The sequence below is a fragment of the Dunckerocampus dactyliophorus genome, chromosome 14 (assembly GCF_027744805.1).
Source record: "Dunckerocampus dactyliophorus isolate RoL2022-P2 chromosome 14, RoL_Ddac_1.1, whole genome shotgun sequence".
Taxonomy (NCBI): Eukaryota; Metazoa; Chordata; class Actinopteri; order Syngnathiformes; family Syngnathidae; genus Dunckerocampus; species Dunckerocampus dactyliophorus.
Window position 1 is genome coordinate 24,083,571 of NC_072832.1, and position 23,520 is coordinate 24,107,090.

General features: G+C 39.3%; 1 protein-coding gene across 4 annotated transcripts in view; it reads right to left on the minus strand.

Moving 5' to 3' along the window:
* Positions 1 to 23,520, minus strand: part of entpd6 (ectonucleoside triphosphate diphosphohydrolase 6) — a 37,544-nt gene that overhangs the window by 6,314 nt on the left and 7,710 nt on the right. For 3 of the 4 annotated variants that reach the window (XR_008573700.1, XM_054799188.1, XM_054799186.1), the window contains exons 1-9: positions 8,833 to 8,960; positions 8,075 to 8,305; positions 7,492 to 7,568; positions 7,279 to 7,422; positions 7,101 to 7,176; positions 1,051 to 1,086; positions 657 to 745; positions 287 to 366; positions 55 to 119 (exon numbers count right to left, since the gene is read on the minus strand). Coding sequence is in view for 3 of the 4 variants with exons in the window: in XM_054799188.1 (XP_054655163.1) it covers positions 55 to 119; positions 287 to 366; positions 657 to 745; positions 1,051 to 1,086; positions 7,101 to 7,176; positions 7,279 to 7,422; positions 7,492 to 7,568; positions 8,075 to 8,294 (787 nt within the window). In the remaining variant the exon portion in view is untranslated. Of the gene's footprint in view, positions 1 to 54; positions 120 to 286; positions 367 to 656; positions 746 to 1,050; positions 1,087 to 7,100; positions 7,177 to 7,278; positions 7,423 to 7,491; positions 7,569 to 8,074; positions 8,306 to 8,832; positions 8,961 to 23,520 lie in introns of those variants that run through there. The other variant, XM_054799187.1, reaches the window with a different exon arrangement.

Below are 23,520 nucleotides of genomic sequence, written 5' to 3' on the forward strand. Positions count from 1 at the left end.
TCTCCTGGAACAACAAGCTACATTCACAAACAGTTCTGATAAAAACAAACGCACAGGGAGGAGCATCGATGCCTCCTAAAATGGCGAGTCGAGCAGACATCAGGCCCAACCCCAGGTAACTGCAGAGAGAAGAGAAGGAAACTGATAACATCTCTGCACTGAAATTCCAACATATTGTATGTGTGTCTTATGAACATGTGACTTCTGCCAGCGCCGCCCACTTTATTACCCTGACATAACGTCCAGTAAGAAAGTGACTACATGCAATCACGCAGGTGTGGCTCACCTGTGTACGTAGATGGTGCGACTGATGCTGAACACGGTAAGGGACCTGATGTAGTCCATGGGGGAGGTCTGAATGGTTCTCTGCACACAAACAACAAAGACCACCAAACCAAAAGGTCAAAGTTCACCAACCTCGAAACGGTCATCTTCAATTTGAGGAGCGGGATGAAGATAACGTGACGACACGACGAGGAGCTCATCAATCCCTCGTGTACGAAGCCTGACCTACATAGGAATGACCCCCCCAACCCCACCCCGCACTTCCCCCTTCCTGATGTGAGAGTGTTTATTTGGGATTAGCGTGGCATTTCCAGATTAGAGCCTGGAAGATGGGAGCCATGCTGGTACTTTACGGGAGACGTCTTCCTCACCTCGTCCTCGGGACTGAAGGTGATCTGGGTCGAGCCCCCGCCCAAATCCAACATCCCCGCTGTGGCCGAGTTGGCGCGATGGAGGGAACCTGCACAGCCGGGACGGCAGGATAGATGGTGTGTGGGGATGGGGGGGTGGGGGTGGGCAGGGTTGTGGGACATGAGACAGATTAGGAAAATTGAGTGCTGAAGTATAATCCAATAACAGGTAATCACTATTCCTTGTCCACAGTAATCATACACACACACACACACAATGGCATCTTGTGTGTGTGTGTGTGTGTGAGAGAGAGAGACCCAGGGAAACAGTGAGGACATTTGGCGGATTGGGAGGGGGCTAGTGGACGTGAAGTCACTTTAGTCCTCATGAGGGCATGAAGGCTGAAATTCTCACCAATGAGGAAGTTGATGGAGATCCATGCTGAAATTCCTGTGTAGACAAAGAATCAATCATATATCAATTAAAAAGATCAAAGCAGAAATGTTGCACAGAAAGTCAGCTGACTAATGAATCTGTGACAAGCGTGCGTCCACAGTGAGCGATAAAGATGTCAAGCGATGCGGTCAGAGGCGGGGCTTAAAGGGGGTCAACGTGCACACCGCTCCATGCATTAGCGCCCTTTACCAGCGACCTCTGCCCTGGTGCACATGCTCAAGTGGGTGATTAAAGGGGTCGTCACAAACGATCACAGGAGCCTCAACAAAACAAACAAGCACGGTACGGGACGGCACTTTGGGTCAGGGAGCTAAACACCGGCACTTAGCACGCCACCCCCACCACCACTACTCACATCTGCATTAACAATAAGTCGCTTCCATTGGGTAATCTCAGGCCGGGATAAGCATTCAGACCAAGAAGTGCAAAATCTCAGTGCGATAATAAGGCTTGTGTGATCCGTTTAGACTTCTAAAAGGGTCCGTTATGCTTGGACCGTGTCCATTAGAGCCCCCCCCCCCACTCCCCCACCTCAAAGTAGGGCTGGATAAGAAGTTAATTCAGTAATCATTAAAAGACATTTATGGCCTTCCCAGAGAAGGAGAAAACATTTCAGCCTCAGAAATCAACAGCAAATAATCGGCCTGTGTCCCCGTCACCGCGCCCCCCCCTCCCCCCTTTAAGATTAAGCGGGACATTATCCCACATGGCCGTAATTGCTTGTATGAACTACTTTAAAAAGGATTGGATTATATCTGGGCCAGCTTCCAAGCGGTTAGAACACACAAACTACATGTCAGCCCTACACAGACTACAAAGTCTGTGTAGGGCTGACACGGACCATTTTGTGCAAATGCCCCCCCCCCCCCCCCCCCCCCGCCCGCCCACTACTACTGACCCCTTGGTCAAGCTGGACAGGTGAGGAAAATGAGCAGCAGGAAACAAAAACTGAGGTACCTTGTGTGTCAGAAAGCCAATCTTCACTAAAGACAAGCAAAAACTCTTACTTGGATGCTGGACATTTATAAACAATACATACAATCAGATTGGACCATTTTTGTCTAATTGAGATTGGTCTTTGCTTTCATATTTTATAATTAGCTTTTAGTTGCAATGTGTTTCATGTCGAGCAATAGGGTCAATTCCACGTCATTTCAACCTGTTGAAGGGGCATTTGCCTACCACACCCCGGTCAGATTTTGTTATTATTCACGTAAAATAATCTCTATACCGTACAAACCAAGGATCAAAAATATTTTTTTCAAAACTCCTAAACAAAATTGTTTAGGGAGTAATTAAGGACTGAAGATTTTGGGTTGCTGTGAGCAACCGTGCAGCCAAGCCCATTTATCTTCAAACATAATCCTTGTTTTCTTCCAAACTGTTACTGCTAGGGTTACCAACCTTTGCTATTTTTCATGCAGAACTCAAATCAGTGAAATGAAGTCAGATTTTCAATATTCTCAACATTTACCAAGTTATTCAAGATTTTATTGGGGGGATGGTGATTTTTTCACCCAAAATCTCAGGTCTCCCTGAACCAATATTTTCAAGATTTGGATGTAATGTTCTTTGGTACCTCTAGGACAGGGGTCACCAACCCATCGATCGCGAGCTACTGATGGTTCTTAAAATCGCGATAATATTAAAAACAACAAACATTATTAACAATTTGAGCAGATTTTGGTTTTTATAGCTTGTGGTCTTAAACTTTTGATCAGCTGATAAACAGCTTATTTAACAGCCTTTGTTTTCAATAAATTACTTTTTTTTTTTACTTTTTACTTTGTCTCACTCCCCCTTCTTGTTTTTGCATATTGTAGCTCTACTTAAAACCTAATTAAGATCCAAATGTGCAAAATGCAAATTATAGCAATTTTCTTAAGATTTTGATCGCGGGGGCATGCTGGAGCCTATCCCAGCTGACTTCGGGTGACAGGCAGGGTACACCCTGGACTGGTCGCATGCATATATATATATATATATATATATATATATATATATATATATATATATATATATATATATATATATACATACATACATACATACACACACACACATATATATACACACACACACACACACACATATATATGCACACACACAAACATACTGTATATATACACACACACACATACATATATACACACACACATATACATGTATATATATATATATATATATATATATATATATATATATATATACACACACACACACACACACACACACACACACACACATACATACACACACATATACATACAGTATATATCAGAGGTCACGAACGTAGTCACCAAGGTAGCCCCCCACGACTACATGAGGTGCCCGCAGGCCTGCTTTTCATTCAGGTTTTCAGTTAATAATGTGAGAACACTAGAAAGAAATGCATTCTGAAACATAAAATGTGAGTTGTGGATACCATTTTGTCAATGTTTTGGTAAAACAAGCATATTTGATTTGTTTGGGTTGAAATAAGGTATGAAAATCATTTCTACAAAAATGAGTAGCTCGTGGCCATTTTCATTTTCTAAAAGTAGCTCTCGCAAGAAAAAACGTTGGTGACCCCTGATTATATATATATATATATATATATATATATATATATATATATATACACACACACACACATAGTTATACATATACATATACTGTACATATATATACTGTACATATATACATATACACATACATACATATACACAAGGTCCCCAACTTACGAACATCCGACTTGCAAACATTCGGAGATACGAACGCAAGCCGACTGGTTTATATTTTCATGTACAGTAGACGCCCCTACAACATAAATAATCCATTCCGAGAACCTTTATGTTATAGGGTTTTTATGTTATATGAAGCGTAAAATACATGTAAATAGCCTAATCCGATCCAAGATCTTCCCAAACTCACCCCTTTGGCCCTTCAAAATATTCAAAGTCCACCAAATATGGTGGAAAAATAGAAGAAAACGTTAGAATAACATTCCAATATAAAATAAGGTAATAAATAAGATTACTGTAAATGAATAAAACTGAAAAACAAAAACAATCTTACCGTTCACAAGATGTCTTGATCAGGAGCACGCAAGTGGAGCCAGAAGAAGGAGGAGGAGGACTAGCCTGAGTCGAAACGTGACTCAAAGAGTCTAAGAGTCAGCTGGTCTCACAGACAAACGCACATGCACTACACGATAATACTGTGTGCAAAATTTTAATTTGTAACTTAACTTAATTGTTTAAGTTAGTTTCAGGGGGACTACGAAGAGGAAGGAGTTTGAAGGGACAAGCCTGTCTCTCACACAAACTCACGTACGTGCTGTATAAGTCAGCCAATGAGATGAGAGCGTAGGTGGTGCCCTGATAATCAGCCAATGAGATGAGAGCGGTGGCGGTGCCCCAAATATCAGCCAATGAGATGAAAGCGGAGGCAGTGCCCCGAAAATCAGTCAATGAGAGCGTGATGCGCCAGAAGGCGTCACCAAGTGCTAGTCTGAACTTGCACCGACTTGAGGCATTAATAAAGTTGACTGAAAAAAAAAAAACTTGCACCGACTTGAGGCATTAATAAAGTTGATTGAAAAAAAAAAACTTGCACCGACTTGACGCTTTACGTTATATGGAATTTCTTCCGTAATACGATGCAAAAACTTTACATAAATTCTTTACGTTCAGTGGAATTTACGTAAAAGGAGGTTTACGTTATGCGAGGTACTACTGTATTTTGCCTTGTATCCATATTTATACTGCTACATGCTTGACCAGTAGAGGGCACTGTTACACTGCGATTGGGAGCAACAGGTAGAGGAAGACCGGGGGGAGGAGAAGTGAAGAAAAGCTAAGTTGTAGCTGTACGATGCAACCCGGACAGAGCGTGTGATTAAAGTTTATGAAGAGTTAAAAGGCCTGCTTAATTCTACACCACCCACAGAACACTACCTCTTTTAGAAGAGTCTAATGACGACAACGATTTGTCCTTTTTTCAATAAGTCCTCCTCCTTCTCCACCACTACCACCGACGACGTATGCTCCGACCACTCCTCTTCAAAGGTAAAAAACATTTATCATTACATATTATATCATTTTTATTATTGTTTTTTTTCATTAATTATCCTCCTACTACATCCAAACTCATATTTACATACATACACATATAATGTATAGATATACACGTACATGTAGTACCTATATAATTGGTAAACTACCTTTTGTTGGACTTACGAACAAATCAACTTGCGAACGGTCGTCTGGAACCAATTGTGTTCATAAGTTTGGGACCTAGTGTATATATATATATATATATATATATATATATATATATATATATATATATATATACACACACACACACACACACACACATACAGTACATACACACACAAGACGTATATACATACTGTATATGTACATATACAGTATATACACACACACATACAGTATCCTTGCTGACTAATTTTTCCACCGCAGACGTTCGCACGCATAGAACTGCAATCCCCTCTAGATTCTAATTGGAACATTAAAAATGACAGGATGGTAGCTTCTGTCAACACACCTGGAGAAGCTTAAGTTAACAGTAATATTGCAAGAAACTAAAACACTCATGATCAAAATTTTAAGACCAGGTGAAAAATTGCAAGAATGTACATTTTGCGCTGTTGGATTTTAAAGAAGTACTAAGTTGAACTTCAAAATGCAAAACGAAGAAATGGGAAAAGTTGGAGTAAGCAATTTATTGTAAACAAGCATTAAAGTGAAAAAGGCTATGGTCGTCAAAAGTTAACGACCATAGCTAAAAAAAAAAACGTAAACCCATATAAAATAGCATAAAATGTTGAAAAAAGGAGTGAGTAACGAGTAGCTTTGCCATTCTTGTTAATCAGCTGAAAAATGTGTTTGGGCATGTTTGATGCCAGTGTTTCCAGGAGGCTAGTGGGAATGTTGCTCCAGGTGGTGAAGATGGCTTCACGGAAGGCATCCACTGTCTGGAACTGATGTCCATTTTTGTAAACTCCCCTGGTCATCCATCCCCAAATGTTCTCCATTGGATTTAGATCAGGAACACACGTAGGATGGTCCAAATGAGTGCGCTTATTCCTATAGAAGAAGTCCTTTGTTAGGGGGGCATTGTGAAGTGTTGGTGTTGAAAAAGCCAGTCATTACCACACAGACATGGGCCTTCAGTCATGAGGGATGCCCCCTGTAACATCTCCACATAGCCAGATACTGTTTGACGCCCCTGGACAACCTGAAGTTCCATTGTTCCATTGAAGGGTCATGATGGCACCCCCTCCACTGTGCCGTGTGGAAAACATCTCAGGTGGGACCTCCTTGTCATACCAGTGACATTGGAAGCCATCAGGACCGTCAAGGTTACATTTTTCGTCATCAGAGAATAAAACTTTCTTCCACCTTTCAATGTCCCATGTTTGGTGATCTCCTGCAAATTCCAAACAGGCAATTTTGTGGTGTTGAAGGAGATGAGGCCTTTGAAGATCTTTTTCCTTATTAAAAGCCTTCTCTGGCGGATGGCGTCTGATGGTTATTGGACTGCACTCGGCACCAGTAACAACCTTCATTTAGGCCAGGGATGGTCCCGTGTCTTGACGAACAGCCAATTGGGATCCTCCGGCTCAGGGCTGGTGACATTTTTTTTGGGTCTACCGCATTTTGAAGCTCTATTTAGTGCAAAATGTAAATTATTGCAATTTTTCAACTGGTCTTCATATTTTGACCAGGAGTGTATCAGGCACATCACGGCATTGAATGATGTATTTATGAAATGATTCATAGAGATAAAGATCTTATTCGTCATGCTTGCAAGTCAATTTTTCAATGGCCTGTCCAAACCCAGAAGTTTGGAGTCACCGTAATTTGTCATGTGACCAACAATCAATTTTCTTTTGATCTGGTTTAGGGGGACAAAATGAGAGCATTTGATATGTGCAGTGTTCATGGGAGCAGTAGGTCCCTCACTAAATTCATTGATTAACTTCTGTTTTGGGATTGTACCTTCATCAGTGCCGTCCATGATGGACACGCTGTTGTGCCGGGACAGGAAGGGTGACGTGTCAAACAGCGCACTCACCTGGACACAGGGCATATTCCAGGTGACGCTCTGAGCTAATTGCAAGGAAGTTTGACGAATGTAGCGCACTGATTGAGGACTATGTGTGTTTGTCTCTCTCACCTGCTCCAGAAGATTTTTGGCCTTCTGGACAGGAAGCAGGCGGAGGCCGGCAGTGGCCTTCAGAACCACCGGGGTGGCGTTCCATGCTGAGGACGGGACGCTGGCCTTTGCCACCTCCAGTAGCTCCACAATGCCGGTGGCACACTGGACACAGAACGTAGACGTAAATATTGAAATCAGAGTTCAGACATGATGGTGCTCCTGGAGCGGCACCTCATCAGGATGATCAGCGTAGGCAGACAGTCCAGGCTGGATGGCTCGGAACGTCTCACGGGCCACAGCGGGAGCTTCTGCAGGAGGAAGTGTTACAAAATGAGCTTTACCGTTGCTTTCATTTGAAACCATCCAGACTGCAACACGCCGTGAGGTGGCGCCGCTCGTCTGGTTAGCGGTGACGCTAACAAAGGAGCCAAAAGAGCACTCAGCCAGTGTGATTCAGATTAGCGCTGAAATGCGATAACGTGGGCAGCACACCAAATGCAGGCCAAGCTGTGAACGGGTCTAATAAGTCTGTGTGCATGTCAGCTGTGACTTAACGTCTGTTAATTAATGTTGTTCATCTTTTCCACACGTGTGCCGTGTTCTCTGACACTGCGGCGTTCTCGTGGGGTCTGACACTTCCTGCAGAGCGTCTCTGGCTTCCTGCGCCGTTTTATTTAAGAGGATTATTTGAGTGAGTAGATCACCTTGATGCTTGGTCTACTTGCTCCCCTTCGCATGTTAGCAGTAGAGTATTGGGATAAGAAAATAATTAGGAAACAAACTTTGGATGATGCAAAGCAATCAAGCGCCAGACCTTCAGTGTCCATCTTGAACTTGAAAATGTGGATTCTGGTGCCAGTGCTGCCGGCGTCGAACATGATGCCGTACTGAAAGTGTTCCGAACGAGCGGGCAGGTGAGGCGGCAGCTGGTGAATTTGAGGTGTGACGGTGGCGTAGTGTCGTCTGATCAACAAGACGTAGGCCACCACAAAGGCGGCCGTGAAGACGACTCCAAACAGCTTTGCTCTCTTCATCGCCTTTCATCCTGAAAGCAGGCAAACAAGTTATTGACCAAAAAAAAAAAACTCATTGGCAACCAGCCAAGCAAAGATTAGCTGCTTGCTAAGTGTGAACGTTTAAAGATAAATGCAAATAGAGACTTTAAACATGTTGAACAGAAATCATAATAAAAGTATTGTAGTGTACTCACTCTGACTTATTATATAGTTTATTATGACGTTTCCGGTCAGGTTCATCAATAGGAGTGCACATAAAACCCACTTCATTTTGACAAACTTTGACAACAAAAACTTTATTGCTGTTAACTTTGTAGTTAGGACTTTTGTTAGGTTGAGTGGATGTGTCATATCATCACGTGACATCAAAGGTGGAAACACAAACATGTATCACGGGACAAAGAACATAAAAAGCGAATTCATGCAACGTCAAGTATCAATTATTCACAGGCTTGCTAGCCGTCGCCGGTTAGCACGTAGCTACGGAACCAGCAGCGAGTTACTTTGTTTTAACACGAATGTATTCGACATACCCAGACAAACTTTAATGACTTACTTAGTTAATTAGAGAGAAGGAACTAGTAGGAGCTATTCGGTTAATGTTGAAAAAGATCATCGTTTCTCCTGGTTTGGCTTCATTCTGCTTTTGCCGCTGTCTGGCAATGCTGGGGTCGCGCTTTGATGACGTCACGTTGACAAGGGGTCATCGTTCCCTCGCTATATCGCGGGCTTTCATAAATTAATGAACGATCGCTTTTCCGTGGTACACTATGGTCTATTATTAGTCAACATATTGAAATACAAGTGATATGTAGTATTCTGGTCACTAGGCTGCAGTAATGACACAAAACGTTGAGACATGACCTTACATTACATGACCTTAACACTGCATGAAGTCAGCCATGGGATGTCCGACATGATAAATAAAGTTCTCCTCCCATCCCATGTGGAAGTGGTAGGTTTGGGCTTCTTGTGTTTAGAAGAAATTAATTTGAGGCTAACTGGTTAGCTCGCAGCCATCTCGAGTCCCTGCAGCATAAGAGTTGCATTGTGGTGTAAACAATGACAATGACTGTGGGTGTGTTATTTCATGTCTACAGGGCTCTGATAATGTTAAAAAATATATATATTTAGAAAGTCATAAACAGGTTTTCTATGTATGTATAGTACTTTATTAATCCCACAGCAGGGAAATTCACTATTTCAAATTACAAATTCTATGCTCTAAACTTAAAAAAAACTCAATCAACATTGAATACAATATCGCAGAAATTAATTTAACATGATCGTGTCTGGTACCAATTAACCGCTATAAACGAGGAACGACTGTACTGTACAGGACTAATAAAAGGACATTTCACCAGGCACAAATTATGACAAGATATATTGTCAACACATTGCTCCACAGCCTACAGTGTTTGTATAATAATTAATAATATATGTGATTTATTCAGTCCATTAGCTTTATCAGTAGTTGTATTAGTTCATTTGTATACAGTATGTCTTTTATCAGTCAATGCTGCTCTAACACACACACGTCGTAATAATGCAAGTGCATTGGGGTAATGGACAAACAAAATAATACACTAGCTGAAGTGCACTTCAGTTTGGGCAAGTCGATCCAAATAGCAATATTATCAATACAACGAGTCATGATAATGGTAATTGTCAGTGTTGGGTTAATTAAATGCAGTAAAAGAAGATGTTTCCAGTAACGGGTAATCTACATAATTGAAATTTCATACGTTATAATGCTATTACGTTACCGACAGTGAAAACATTATATCCCACCCTCTTCCTGCTCCGAGCACTAAATCCACACCCCACGTGACACACACACATGTGTATTAGGTTTTTTAGGTTTTTGTTGTCCGCAAATGATAGCAATTTGACCAAGTTTAACTACTAATGTTAGCAATCATTGAATGTATAGCTTATCATAACAACGACATTAATGTAAATTGCTGGTGGTTTCTCCGAGACTGCTTTTGTGTGTGTGCAGTGATAGCCATAAATGCTTGACAATTGAAGTGCCTGAAAATTTGTACGTACAGACATTTTTTGTACATTTGACTATTGGTAACACGTTAGCCGGTGGTGGTGTTCGTGTAATTTGGGTTGAAAATAATGTAATCTTGAGCCAGCTGCAAACATAGCCTATTTCTGTATCATCAACCAGTGTTAGGTGACAAATGAGTACAGATTGTGTAAGAATACCTTAATAATAAAAGAATAAAGACTAAATAATAACTAGAGTAGTAAAGTTGATGTAAGCATTGTACAGTGTAATGAATATCCTTGGAATGAACTTGAGGAATAAACAGATGAATATAGATAAGGCCTTGTTCAGTGATAAGGATCAGGATGATGATATGAGACACTGCGGTTCAGCATTCTGATACTTTGTAAATACAGTCAAACCTGTCTTAGCAGCCACCTGTATATAACGGCTACCTGCCTATAGCGGCCACTGAAAAAATCCCACCCCCGGCAGAAAATTTACGTGTTATAGACCCTGTGTATAGCGGCCACCCATTTTGTATCCCTTGGTCAATATCTGACCGCATATAGCGGCCAAAATACCGACTCAAGCAGAAGCTTCATGCACGAAAAAGTTTCGTTTTTTAATCAATGAAGCCGTCGTGTGTAGACTTTAATTACTGAGTCCTAGCTCAGTCACACAAACTGTCAGTTGTTCGACATAAAAAAAAAAGCCGTCTTCTTTGGAGCTTGTTGCAGACAGTGACACCGTTTACTTCCTGGTGTGAGACAATGTGCACTGGTCAATACTGTAATGCCGCTTGTTGTGGGGAAGGAGAGACTCACGTCGCCGATGCACTTTAATCGCTTTATTAACAGCGGAGAAAACTGCAGGACTTTACATCTACGCCAACATCCACACACTTCCCAACTCTCTCGACACTCACAGCGAGCACTCAGCCTAGCTCACCTGCTCGTGACGTCGCACCGTCACTTCCCGTCACTTCCCGTCACTTCCTGATGAACTAAAGCTGTAATGACACTCTGCCGTATATATAGTAGCACAGCTTTGTTCTGTGGGTGGTGTAGAATAACAAGCCTAGTAGTTCTTTACAACTTTTATCTGCAGTCCCACAGTGGTCTCTACTGGTCAACATGTAACAGTATAATTATATGTATCTGCAAACACAACAAGCTTCTAATCACCGACATGTTAATATCTGCGTGCACAAATTCAAAATGGCCGTCAACCTGTCTATAACGGCCACCTGCCTATAGCAGCCACTTTTGCCATTTCCCTTTAGTGGCCACTATAGACAGGTTTGACTGTACCACGTGTTAGCACTGTTTCCTAAACTGGCTAATATTAGTTAGGTATGTACATTCTTTGTGGTAGGCAATTCAATGCGCATCTAGATACACGGGTTGAAATAGGATTTAAAAACGATATATATAAAAAAAAAACAGTTATATTCAGTTACATTTGTCGATGTACGTAGACATTAATCTTCCAATTTTATAAAAGTGTCATTCTTATAGTATTTTCAAATGTGTAAAAAAAAGAAAAAAGAAGGAGAGGTTCCGCAGGTCCTTCATACCAACCGCTGTCAGGCTCTACAACACCTGCACCACCTGAACCATGTTGTAGTCAATATGCATTCTTTACACTGTACTCTTTACTTGCGTATCTTGCTTGCTGCTGTAACAAATGAATTTCCCCGCTGTGGGATAAATAAAGTACAAATACAAATACAATACAATACAATAAAAGAGCACATTGTATCATTATGTCAACTATATTTGGTAATACAAGTGTAAAGTTGACTACATAAGGGTGTTATTTCAAGTCTGGAGGGCTCTAATGATGTTAAACAACATATTTAGGAGGTTGGAAAGAGGTTTTCTATGCTCTAATTATGAAAATATCCCATTGATAAATAAGGAATCTCACTTTGCAGAAATTCACGGACAGGTCTGGAACCAATTAACTGTTAATTAACCAATTACTGTATTTTTTTTTTTTTAATCTATATCTTCAAAGCTTTACAAACCCCCCCTTTTGCTTGGGGCCCTTGTACACCCATGCTGCCATCTTGGCCAGCTCTACCTAGTTTCACTTTCACTTGGTTGAGTAAAAGACAACTCAACCCAGAGGAAGAGGAATGTTCCTGAACAACACCAAGTCCCAACAAGCAGATGTTACTGGAAAGTGCTAAATGATGAAGAGGAACAAGTAGAGTTTGTTGGAAAGTGCTAAATGAAGAGGAGCTCTAATAAGGCAGCTCGCTCCAGATGTCTCCTAATCCACGCTAAGATGAAAGTGGAATCTTCTACCAATTATGATCCCGACATTCTGAATTATCCCCCAGAAATCCTTCCAATGATTCCCTAATAATCCCCCTGATGGGATCACATGACCTACTTACACCGGTCACATGACCAGCAGCTCAGTGAAGGAAAGCCTGTTGGACACACACACACACACACACACACACACACACACACACACACACACACACACATTAAAGCTGAAATAAGGAAGAATTGTGGTGCACTGACTTTGTGACAACATGGGCACACACTGGCAGCTACACAAGTCAAAGACCAACAACAAAGTCATGTGACCTGTTGCTTGTGTTCTGGCACGTCCCGCAGGGAACTTTGATTGTGATTTTGCTGTGATGTCTGTACAATAACCAACATGGTGACAGGCTAAAGGATGAAACGTCTGATACAAGTCTATTCAGTGTATAAGACCAAGTGCCAGGGAGGGCAGTACTGCTGATTTTTTATATCGATGCAAGTAAATAGAGAGAGATACTGATGATAGCGATACATTGAATGATTTTGTGATTGTACTTTGAGTAGAAAGTAGAAAGTAGTACACAGTAGAAAGATTTTAGGCAGAAAAAAAAAATATTTGTGAATATCCATCCATTGATTTTCTATGCCGCTTATTCTCACCAGGGTCGAGGCGGTATGCTGGAGCCTATCCCAGCTGACATTGGGCAAGAGGCGGGGTACACCAGCCAGCCAATCACAGGGCACATAAAGGGAAAACCATTCATACTCGCATTCATACCTATGGACAATTTAGAGTCGCCAGTTAACATGCATGATTTTGGAATGTTGGAGAAAACCAGAGTGCCCGGAGAAAACCCACGCATGAATGGGGAGAACAAGCGGAGATTCAAACCCAGGTCTTCCCCATCTTCGGACTGTGTGGCCAAAATGCTAACCACTCGAGCACCGTGCGGCCCTATTTATGAATAATGTAACAATATATAAATTGGGGCTGTCAAATGATGACATTTTTTAATCAGATTAATCATGGTTTTCAAATAAATTATTCATGATTAATCACCATTTGCAACTATGTCTGAAATATGCCCATTCTGTTCTATTACAAAGCCTGTACTGTTGCATGAAAATAAAATGGAAAAGTAACAAGTAAAAGAGGCGGACCACGGCTTACTTTCCTGCCATCATCTCTTGACACTGTCATTTTTTTTTCTATCTCTGTCACTTCCATATTTCCACACACTCGCCACCCCTGGGACTTTTGGAGCATGTGTCTGAAGACAGGTGAGGGGTCCCTGGCTCCTCTCCACCCTGGTTCTCCTGACCTCCGGAGCAGCAGCACCCCGGCTAAAACGGCGAGGTGTTCTGCCAGGAAGCATGCGATGCTCCACGGATGGCGGGGAAGTGTGTCGGGGGGGCGGGGCTTCCCGCAGCCCAGAAATAAGGCACAAAAGCCGGCCAAGACGGCGAGCGGACACCGTCACTGGACCTCACACTTTGCCAAACAGTGTATTGAAACAATGAAGGGCACATCCATTCATGCAGATTGACTTGATATAAGAATGCAGATGCAGTCATCCCTATGGTCTATTATTGGTCAAAACATATGTAAATACAAGTAATACGTAGTATTCTGGTCACTAGGCGGCAGTAATGACACAAAACATTGAGACATGATCTTACATTACATTACCTTAACACTGCATGAGAGTGAGTGAGTGTGGAGAAAAGTTCTCCTCCCAGTATGTGTGGAAGTGGTATATTTTTGGTAGCAGAAACACGATCGGTTCTACGTGTGTGCAGAACGCATCTACATCCGGTTGGCCTATTTTTTGTTAATAAGACTGGAGAAATTCCAACATAATCAATCTTTTTTTCTTACATCATATCCATAGGGCATGTGAATGATTTGACCACCCTTGTTTCTTCAGTTTCTTGTTCATTTTAATGTCTGATACAACTAAAGGTACCTTTGTTTGGACAAATATAACAATGACAACAAAAATAGAGTTACATTTTTTTGGCAGTACAATGCTATAGCTATTCATGTAAGAAGTGATTTTGATTATTATCAAGAAAACCATGGAAGTTGTTACGTATCAGCTCTTAAATTACACTCTTATAAGCTATATTTGATATCATCATTATATTTGTCCAAACAAATGTACCTTAGTTGTACCAGGCATTAACATGGATCAATAAACTGAAGAAACAAGGGTGGTCTAATCATTTTTTCCATGACTGTATTTTAAGTTGTTTTTCCGCCACTGAAACAACAACAAAAAGCATTTGCTAGCCAGATATGTTTGGAATGATGGTGTTTTTCCTAGTACAAAAAAACTCCTCTAGATTAATCCATCCTTGCACTCTGCTTATGGTTGTTTTTATTCAAATATCACTGTATTTTGTGTTTTATATGGTTTATTGTATCTCTATTTGTGTTTATTTATGTATATTATACGTGACCGTGATACGTACGGTCACGCTTGGTGAATAAAGACGATAGAAGCGTCCACATGCTAGCAAAGATTTTTAATAAGAGTCACTACAAAAATAACCCCCCAATATATTACATATATGAAGTATGATTATTGACAATTTATGTTCATACATTTAAATATAATAATAAATACCACGGCACATGATGTCGCAAAAGCACTGTCGTAAAAACTTTGCGAGTGGAGAAAGTGACGTAGGTCTCCCGCATGCATAGAACTGATTGTGTTTCCTGTAGGGATTGCATAGTGACAAGAAGAAATAATTTCAAGGCTAACTGGGTGCAATGTGGTGTAAACGATGGATAATAGGAGTGTAAAGGTGACTACAGGGGTGTTATTTCATGTGTACAGGGCACTAATAATGCGAAAAAAAACATATTTAGAAAGTCATAAACAGGTTTTCTATGCTCTAACTACAAAAATATTCAATTTATCAACGCTGACTCCTATATCACGGAAATTCTTTTAACGAGGTTGGGTCTGGAACCAATGAAGACATTTTAGAAGCATTATTTTCATCTGCTAAATTGATTATGGTCGACGTGAGACAAAAGCTGTTTGATTGCCGTGTTTCAACTATTTCATGTCTTTATCCAACACAGCATGCACACTCACACAACTGGAGCAAATCATTTCAACGGCACGCACTGTTATTCGCGTTAATCTGCCAAGCATTGTACAAAGATAGTGAGTGTGTATGTGGCTGTGGTAAAACATTTGCGGATAGATAGACAGATAGATAATAGAATAGTTCTCAGCATGCATGAGGCTTCACGAGGAGGCAGGGTGACACAAGTCCAGCCGTTCTCTTTTGGGAGGAAATCAAGCAGAAATGATGATTAATGTTATTGGATTATTGACATTGCCCCTCAACATGCAATGAAATTAAAATGCGTGTTGAATGGGATTTTCCAGGAAAGTCCTGTAAAAACCGCGACAGTAATAAGGAAAGACTAATTCTCCCAAAGTCGATTAAACGCCATCTCATTCCGCAGGAAAAACACCAAGCAATAAGACGGACGCGCTGGATTAGACCGCTAAGAGGCAGATTACACCGTTTGATGCAGCTATTATTATTATTATTACTATTATTATTATTATTATTATTCATCAGTGCTTTTCATATTCTCTAGGGTTAACACGCACACGCAGTGTAAAAGTGTAGGACACAGTGTGTGTGTGTGTGTGTGTGTGTGTGTGTGTGTGTGTGTTTGTGTGTGAGAGTCACAGTGCTCTCATTAAAAATATGCGCATTCCATTTTTAGAAGACGTGAAAGTCTATTTTCACTTTTGTATGAAATATTCATCAAATGAATTGAACATAGAAATAAAAGTGTGTAAAATGTCATTAACAATGACAACAATAATAATAATAATAGCACTTGAATAGAAGGGATGAAAATCTTGCATGTTGTAAATCCCCCAAATAAAGACAATTGCATGAAATGATCCCATAAATGTTATTATATTTGCTGGGCTGCATCATTATGGAATGAAACAAAAATGATCCCTCAGGTCAGGTAATCATCTTTTCATGGTGCAGGCTGGGTGTTACAAAAAAACACAATTGACTTTTTCAATGGTATTGACTAGAAATGTACTTTTTTTCCCAAACCGATAACTGATAATGTTTTTTTTATTAGGGCTGTCAAATAATAACGCGTTAACGGTGGTAACAAATTGATTTAATTAATTACGTAATTTTATTGCGTAATTAACGCATGCACACCAGAGCAAGCACGCCTCTGTTATGCAGCGTCCCCACACAGTAACACAGAGTGTGACGCTCTTTCATAACTTCATTCTGACCTGAACACATCAACAGCAGTACAATTCCAACACCATATGCTGTATGTATCTCCATATGCTGTATGTATCTCTCGTCCTTTCAGCCTGGGACAGACACTTTCTCGTTCTCACTACAAGAACGCTAGATGCATTCAGGGACACTCCGAACATCACAAAAACAGCTTCATCATGCCTGTGTGCGTGTGTAAATAAACAGGAAGATAAAGAAAAACATGAAGTGGATATTCTTATCACTCACTTCGTAACTCTTAATCTGGATGTACAATTTGCTACATTTAAGTATGCCGGAAAATACATTGAAACCAGGTACATTTACCGTATGTCTTTGAACGCAACCCCTCATTGCCCATAATAACGCGGTTTAAAGTGTGATTCAAAGCAAACAGATTTTAAGACGTGTGGTATCTTTTAGCTTGATTTCAATATTTAGTTCATTTTGAGCTGTTAATACACACAAATATGTACAATCATATCCTGTCATTTATCTTTCTGTTCATAAAATACAGCAAAATTGGCATATTTCACACACAGTGGCACATGGTGATTATTCATGATTAAATAAACTGTGATTAGTTTGACTAAAATTTGTAATAATTTGACAGCACTAGTATTTACATACACACGCTGCGCCTCATATACATAGTTTTATATTGGGGCTGTCAAAAATAGCACATTAACGGCGGTAACCAATTAATTTAATTAATTACATTACATTTTTTAGCATAATTAACAGATACGCCTTATGGCAAGCAACATCTCACTGTTAAGACGACAGACGGCAGAGTCACATAGAGTCTGAGGCTCTTTTATTATTTTAATCTAACCTGAACACATCAACAGCGGTGCAATTCCAACAACATACACTGTATATATTTCCAACTCACAACTCTTCCTCATTGTCACTACACGACCGCGAGATGCATTCAGGGACACTGCGCACATCACAAGAATGTCTTTCTTATGCATCTAAATCAGTGGTCACCAACGTGGTGCCCAAGGGCACCAGGTAGCCCCCCACGACCACATGAGGTGCCCGCAAGCCTGCTTTTCATTCAGGTTTTCAGTTAATAATGAAAGAACAGTAGAAAGAAATGCATTGTGAAATACAAAATGTGAGTTGTGGACACCAGCATTTCAAGATTCAAGAGATTCAAGAGAGTTTTATTGTCATGTGCATGGTAAACAGCAGTTATACCATGCAATGAAAATCTTATTCTGTTCATTCTCCCAAGGAAAAGAAAGAAAAACACAAGAAAGAATAAGAACATAAGAAACATAAACACATATACATAAATACCAAGAAATTAAGCAACAACAGAAGAGACATTAATGCAAGTAAATAATACAAATAAATAAATAAATAAATAAAGTGCTATGAGTGTGTGTTGCGTGTGGCGTGTCTGAGTGCTTCATTGAGAAGTGTCCCTGAATGCATCTCGCGGTCGTGTAGTGACAATGAGGAAGAGTTGTGAGTTTTGTTCATGTTCTGGTAAAACAAGCATATTCGCTTTGTTTGGGTTTAAAATAAGCTCTGAAAATAAATGTTACAAAAATGAGTAGCTCTTGGCCATTTTCATTTTGTAAAAGTAGCTCTCACAAGGAAAAACATTGGTGACCCCTGGTCTAAATAAACAGAAAGACAAATAAAAACAATAAGTGGATATTCTTATGACTCACTTTGCAACTCTAAATACGGAAGTACAATTTGCTGCATTTAAGTATGCTCGGAAATCCCAGAAAAATATACTCAAAATGTGAATTCAACTTAAATGACGTGGTGTGTTTGAACGCAACCCCTCATTGCTCATAATAACGTGGTTAACATGTGATTCAAATGTTCTGCTACTATTTTAAAAGTAGTGTTTTTTTAGATTTTTTTAAGACGTGTGGTATCTTTTAGCTTGATTGAAATTGTCACTTCATTTGGTGCTATTAATACATGCAAATATAATTTATCTTTCTTTCAATAAAATACAGTCAAAATGGGCATATTTCAGACATCATTCCAAATGTTGATTAATCATTGATTAATTCATTTGAAACCCATGATTAGGCTGATTAAAAATGTTAATCATTTGACAGCACTATTTTATATATAGTATTTGAATACATCTCCTCTATATACTGTCATTAATTCATTCCAGAAGGTCCGACTCTAGCCGAAACGGACACGAACCAGATCAATTTTTCCGTAAGAATCCAATTAACGTGTACCACAAAGCCAAAAATATGAACACAAAACATGTTTACAAAGTTTTACAATTTTAATTTGATATGCAGAAATGCATATAAATGAGGAATGAAAGGGAAAAATTAACATTTAAAGTTACTTTTACCTTCAATAAGGACGTCATTCTTGACGTGACTGTCCCCAAAAACACGATGTGGCAGCGAGATCAACCACCACCACCCTCCTGGGTTGCCATGAGTTGGGTTTTTTTTTATTCAATCGTGTTTCTCACTGCAATAACCCAAAACGAAGCCAAAGAAAGTTGCAAGTGGCAGCATTTGGATAACTAAGGTGAGAAACATTATATTGAATTCAAGAAATAACTCATGGCAAAGAGGAGGGTGGTGTTCGTGTGGTGTCTCGCCGCCGCACCGTGTCTTTGGGAACAGTCACATCTTCAGTGTAAGTAAAAATAACCTTAAATGTTCATTTGTCCCTTTCAGTCATCATTTATATGCATTTAGAATTGCTCTATGCATGTAAAACTAGAATTGTAAAACTATAAAAACATCTTTTGTGTTAATATTTTTGAGAGTCGACCGCTGACGATATAGACGGGCGACGGGCGACGACGGGCGGTTGCCATTTTGTTAAGCTCGGAGGGTGTCCAAACCTTTTCCAGCCAGGGCCATATGCTAAGACGTTATATACTGTATATTTTTAAAAAACTGCATCTCAGCTTTATAATATAGGTGGAAAAGCCTATTATTACTGTCAACTTCAGTCGGCTCTTTTTTTCCCAAATTCACTGTTTTTTTCCAAATATTTCTATGTTCTTTTTAAATAATCTTTGTAAACGTCCTTTTTACCATGTTACGACTTTATTCCCATAATTTATTTCTTTTTTCCCAACCTAATTTTCCAAAAATAAACTTTATTTCGTTTTGTTTATTATGACTTTTATCATCGTGCTGTTGTTTTTGGTTTTTAATTTTCCAACTTTTTCAACTTTCTTCTTGAAAAATTGTCTTCTCGTAATTAGGACTTCAATCCCATCATATTTTCACTTTATTCTCACAACATTATAAACCTTTCCGCAGCCTAACTTTCCCAAAAATTACAACTTTATTTGTCGTTGTTGTTTGTTCCTCATAATATGACGACTTAAAAAACAAACAATCACATTTTCTTAAATATTTCAACTCTATGCTACTAAAATGAAATTATATTTCCTCATAATATGAGAAGTTTACTGTTATAATATGACTTTTTCTCTTAATATTTTTACTTTATTCCTGTCAAATTACAGCTGTTTTTTCCATTTCTGCTGTGTGTGTGTTTTTTTTAATTTTCCAACTACGTATTTTCCAACTTTCTTTGTACATTTTATTCTCGCAATATTCTGACTTTATTCTTGTGACATGATAACTTTTTTGGCAACCTAATTTTTCAAAATGTACAACTTTATTTTGTGTTGTTTGTTTGTCGTAATATTTGACTTGTCTTTTTACTGTAACATTTCAACTTTATGCTACTAAAATGACATTATTTTTCCTCATAATATTACAATGTCGTTCTTGTAAGATCACCACTTTTTTTCTCTTAATAATTGACTTGATTTTTGTAAAATTACTGCTGATTTGTCCATGTTTGATCTTTGATGTTTTTAGAATGTGCCGCGGGCCAATAAAAAGATGCCGCGGGCCGCAAATGGCCTCCGGGACTCACTTTGGGCACCCCTGATGTGTCCAAAGCATACCACATCATGACGGTTGTCGGTCATGTGACTGTTGACCCCAAAGCAGCAAGCATCTCCGGTAGTTTGATATTGTTTACTACGATGTCACATGTCCAAATATGCTACAAGCAAGCTAGCTAGCTGCGTCACATGACAGCAGCGTACATATAGTGAAGGTTGTGTGTTTATTAGCATGTACAGTGTATGATGTGTTGACACGTGATTGTGGTGTTGTAAATGCTAAGCTAAGATGGTTTGATTGTAGCTTTGGCGTCACGTGTGTCAGATGGCATGCAAAGAGCAACACGCACACACACCGTGTCATTGTATAAAGCCTGTATTAGCAAACTTGTATTGTGTATTGTGTGTGTGTGTCTGACTTTAATCATGTTGTTGCTGCGTGGCCGCAGACAGACATAAAACATATTTGACAAATCAGGACGTTGGATGAGATTGTTTTTTCAATGACATGACATGATTGGAGTGGCGGCAAAGCTGATTTAGCGCAAACTTAATCAAATCAAACTTTCACATCATTTCCTGCGGCGCCAGCAGCAAACTGACCTCCGCGTTCTTGTCTCTGCTTTGCGTGTTGCTTTGTTGTCGACATTAGCTTGGCCCTGTAACGTTACACGCTGTGAGCATTAGCTAGCAGTTAGCAAGCGGAGCAAACATCGCGAGTGTAAGTTTAGCATGGTCACCATTGCTTTGATTGACACAAGCTTTCCTATTAACACACACACACACACACACACACAAAGTCTGGGGAGGGGGCTGGGAGGGGGGTGGGGGGTTGTCTATGAAACACTGAAGTTAATTTGAGATGATGACTAAATTGTGCCGTGTCGTCTTCCCGCCGCCGCCGCCGCCTTCATTTCCTGATAACCTGTTAATTTTATTGTTTTTCCCTCCCATGACGCGATTAGTGCAACGAGCCGCCACTCAAATCACTTAATGCACGATTATGGAGGCCAGGCGGGCGCTCGGCCTCCTTTAGCCAAATGACTGTTGATATTTGCTTTTAATTTAAGCAATCCACGACAAGACTCATTAACATGCTGCTAGATTAACGGCCTCCAAGCGGAGTTATCCGCCTCTTAATGCCCTTTCACGGAGATAATCCCCGCTAACTTGGATTGCAGGCTACAATGAGATCAAGAGAACATGAAGAGATGTTTTTCTCTCTTTCTATGCGCGATTTTCCTTCACCTTCTCTCAAACCGCTGTGGCCGTCCCTTGAGTAATACACCTTGATTAATACACCCAAATCATGCACCCTCAATCATACAACTAAATAATAGCTCCTCAATCATACACCCTCAGTCACACAGCCAAATAATACACCCTGATTAACACACCTAAATCATATACCGCAAATAATACAACTAAATAAAAAAAAAATCAATATTACACCCTACAGCTAAATAACAAAATAATAGAAATAACTAACTAATAATAAATAACTAATAGTAAAACAATTAAATAATAGATCCTCAATAAGGCATCCTAAATCATCTAAATAATACACCCAAATTCTACACCATAAATCATGCATCTAAATAGTACACCCTCAATAATACACCATAAATTGACATCTAATTAATACACCATAAATCATACATCTAAATAATACACCCGCAATAATACACCATAAATCATACATCTAAATAATACACCCTAAATCATACATCTAAATAATACACCCGCAATAATACACCATAAATCGACATCTAAATAATGCACCCTAAATTACACATTGAAATAATCCACCCCAAACCATACATCTAAATAAGACACTCTACATAATACACCCCAAATAGCACATACAAATACCTCAAATACACCCCACATATCCAACAAAATAATACACCCCAAGTACTAGATCTAAATAATACACCCTAAATAACACACCATAAATCATACATCGAAATGATACACCCTAAATTATACATCGAAATAATACAACCCAAATCATACATCAAAATAATACACCATAAATCATACATCAAAATAATACAACCCAATAATACGCCTTAAATTACACATTGAAATAATACACCCAAATCATACATCTAAATAATACACCCTAAATTATGCATCTAAATAACACACCCTCAAAAACACACCCCAAATAACACATCTAAATAGTACTTACATTACTGTACATCTGAATAATACACCCTAATAATACACCATAAATCAAACATCAAAATAATACACCCCAAATAATACTTGTACATCTAAATAACACACCATAAATCATACATCACACCCCAATAACATGCCCTAAATTACACATTGCAATAATACACCCAAACCATACATCTAAATAACACACCCAGAAGAATACATCTAAATAATACACCCTAAATATTACACCATAAATCATACATCTAAATAACACACCCAGAATATTACCTCTAAATAATAGTCCTGAAACTGTACAGTACATCTAAATAGTAATTATACCGTACATCTAAATAACACTCACAATATAATACACCTGAATAATACGCCCCAAATAATAAGCCTAAATTCTACACCCTGAATCATACATGTAAGTAATACACCCTAATAGGTCACATCATGCATCTAAATGACACACCATAATAATACAGCATAAATCATACACCTAAGTAACACAAAGTAAATGATACATCTAAATAACACACCTTTAATAATACACCCTAATAATACATCATAAACCGTACATCAAAATAATAATACACTTCCAATAATACACATGAA